Raw genomic sequence first — 983 nt, forward strand, 5'->3', positions numbered from 1 at the left:
GGGGAGCCCGTGGGGCTGGCAGCACAGCAGCTAGCTCCGGCAGGAATGGCACATGGGGCACGGCAGGAGGAGCCACCACGGTGCAATCTCCTCTGTACCTGCTTATTTCCAGGTAGCATGTTAAAAGGGAACACCTCGTAAGCAAGAGAATATTCTTTATAGAGAAGAAAGCTCATTGTTTACGGGGTCGCTCGTCTGATGGTCTCTTCTACTAAAGCCGCTTGGGTTGCAAAGCACTTGGGAAATACCAACATCCCGCTTGGAGATACAAACGTGCAGGGCAAGGAAACCACATGAGGCAGGGAGCCAGTGGAAGGTGGAAGGTTGCGGCCACGTAGTCTTCTGCACTTGCTCTCAAATGTCCTGTCTGGCTGCCAGGCAAATTGCAGCTGGAGAAACACATCGTTTGGTTGGGGGAGCAGAACAGGCTGGATCAGATTTGGGGGCTGCATGGCCCCCAGCCTGGGCACAGTAACATCATGCATGCTGGGGATGGGATGGGGGATGTCAAAAGAAGGAAGAATTTGTTATTTCCCTTCCTGAAAGGGCTGGAGCAGACAAAGCCTTTCCTCAGAACTGGGAATTTCAAGGCTTAAAGCACCTTCTTCCCACTGACCCTTGTCACACTTGTCAATGCTGTTAAATCAGCTCAGCACCAGGTCTTGCTGACCGTGATATCCAGAAGCTTGTGCAGAAAGAGCAAAGCAGGGACCTAGGGAGAGGAGTGGGGCTTCCCTATACCCAGGGAAGCAGTAACTTCTCTTTGCCTTTGGCTACCTGCCCAGCATCACAGGGGAGAGCAGAGTCCATCCGGTGCCCTCTGAAACACAGAGCTCCTCTGCAAGGTATTTGCAAAGATCCCTAGTGAGGGCCGAAGCTGTACAAAAATCTAAAGACCTCCACCAAAAAATATCATCAGGGCTTTTGAAAAGCTGGTGCAGCCTCTGGGAACGGCAGAGTTGAGCAGGAAAGGGTGGAGTTAC

At 52.3% G+C, this 983-nt stretch overlaps 1 protein-coding gene across 1 annotated transcript in view; it reads left to right on the forward strand.

The window, feature by feature from the left end:
- The window catches only part of CCBL1 (cysteine conjugate-beta lyase, cytoplasmic), an 8,114-nt gene that overhangs the window by 241 nt on the left and 6,890 nt on the right, over positions 1-983 (forward strand). The window contains 1 exon segment of the mRNA XM_010143617.1: positions 927-958. Coding sequence (XP_010141919.1) covers positions 927-958 — 32 coding nt within the window.

This window comes from Buceros rhinoceros, unplaced genomic scaffold (assembly GCF_000710305.1).
Source record: "Buceros rhinoceros silvestris isolate BGI_N320 unplaced genomic scaffold, ASM71030v1 scaffold8099, whole genome shotgun sequence".
NCBI lineage: Eukaryota > Metazoa > Chordata > Aves > Bucerotiformes > Bucerotidae > Buceros > Buceros rhinoceros.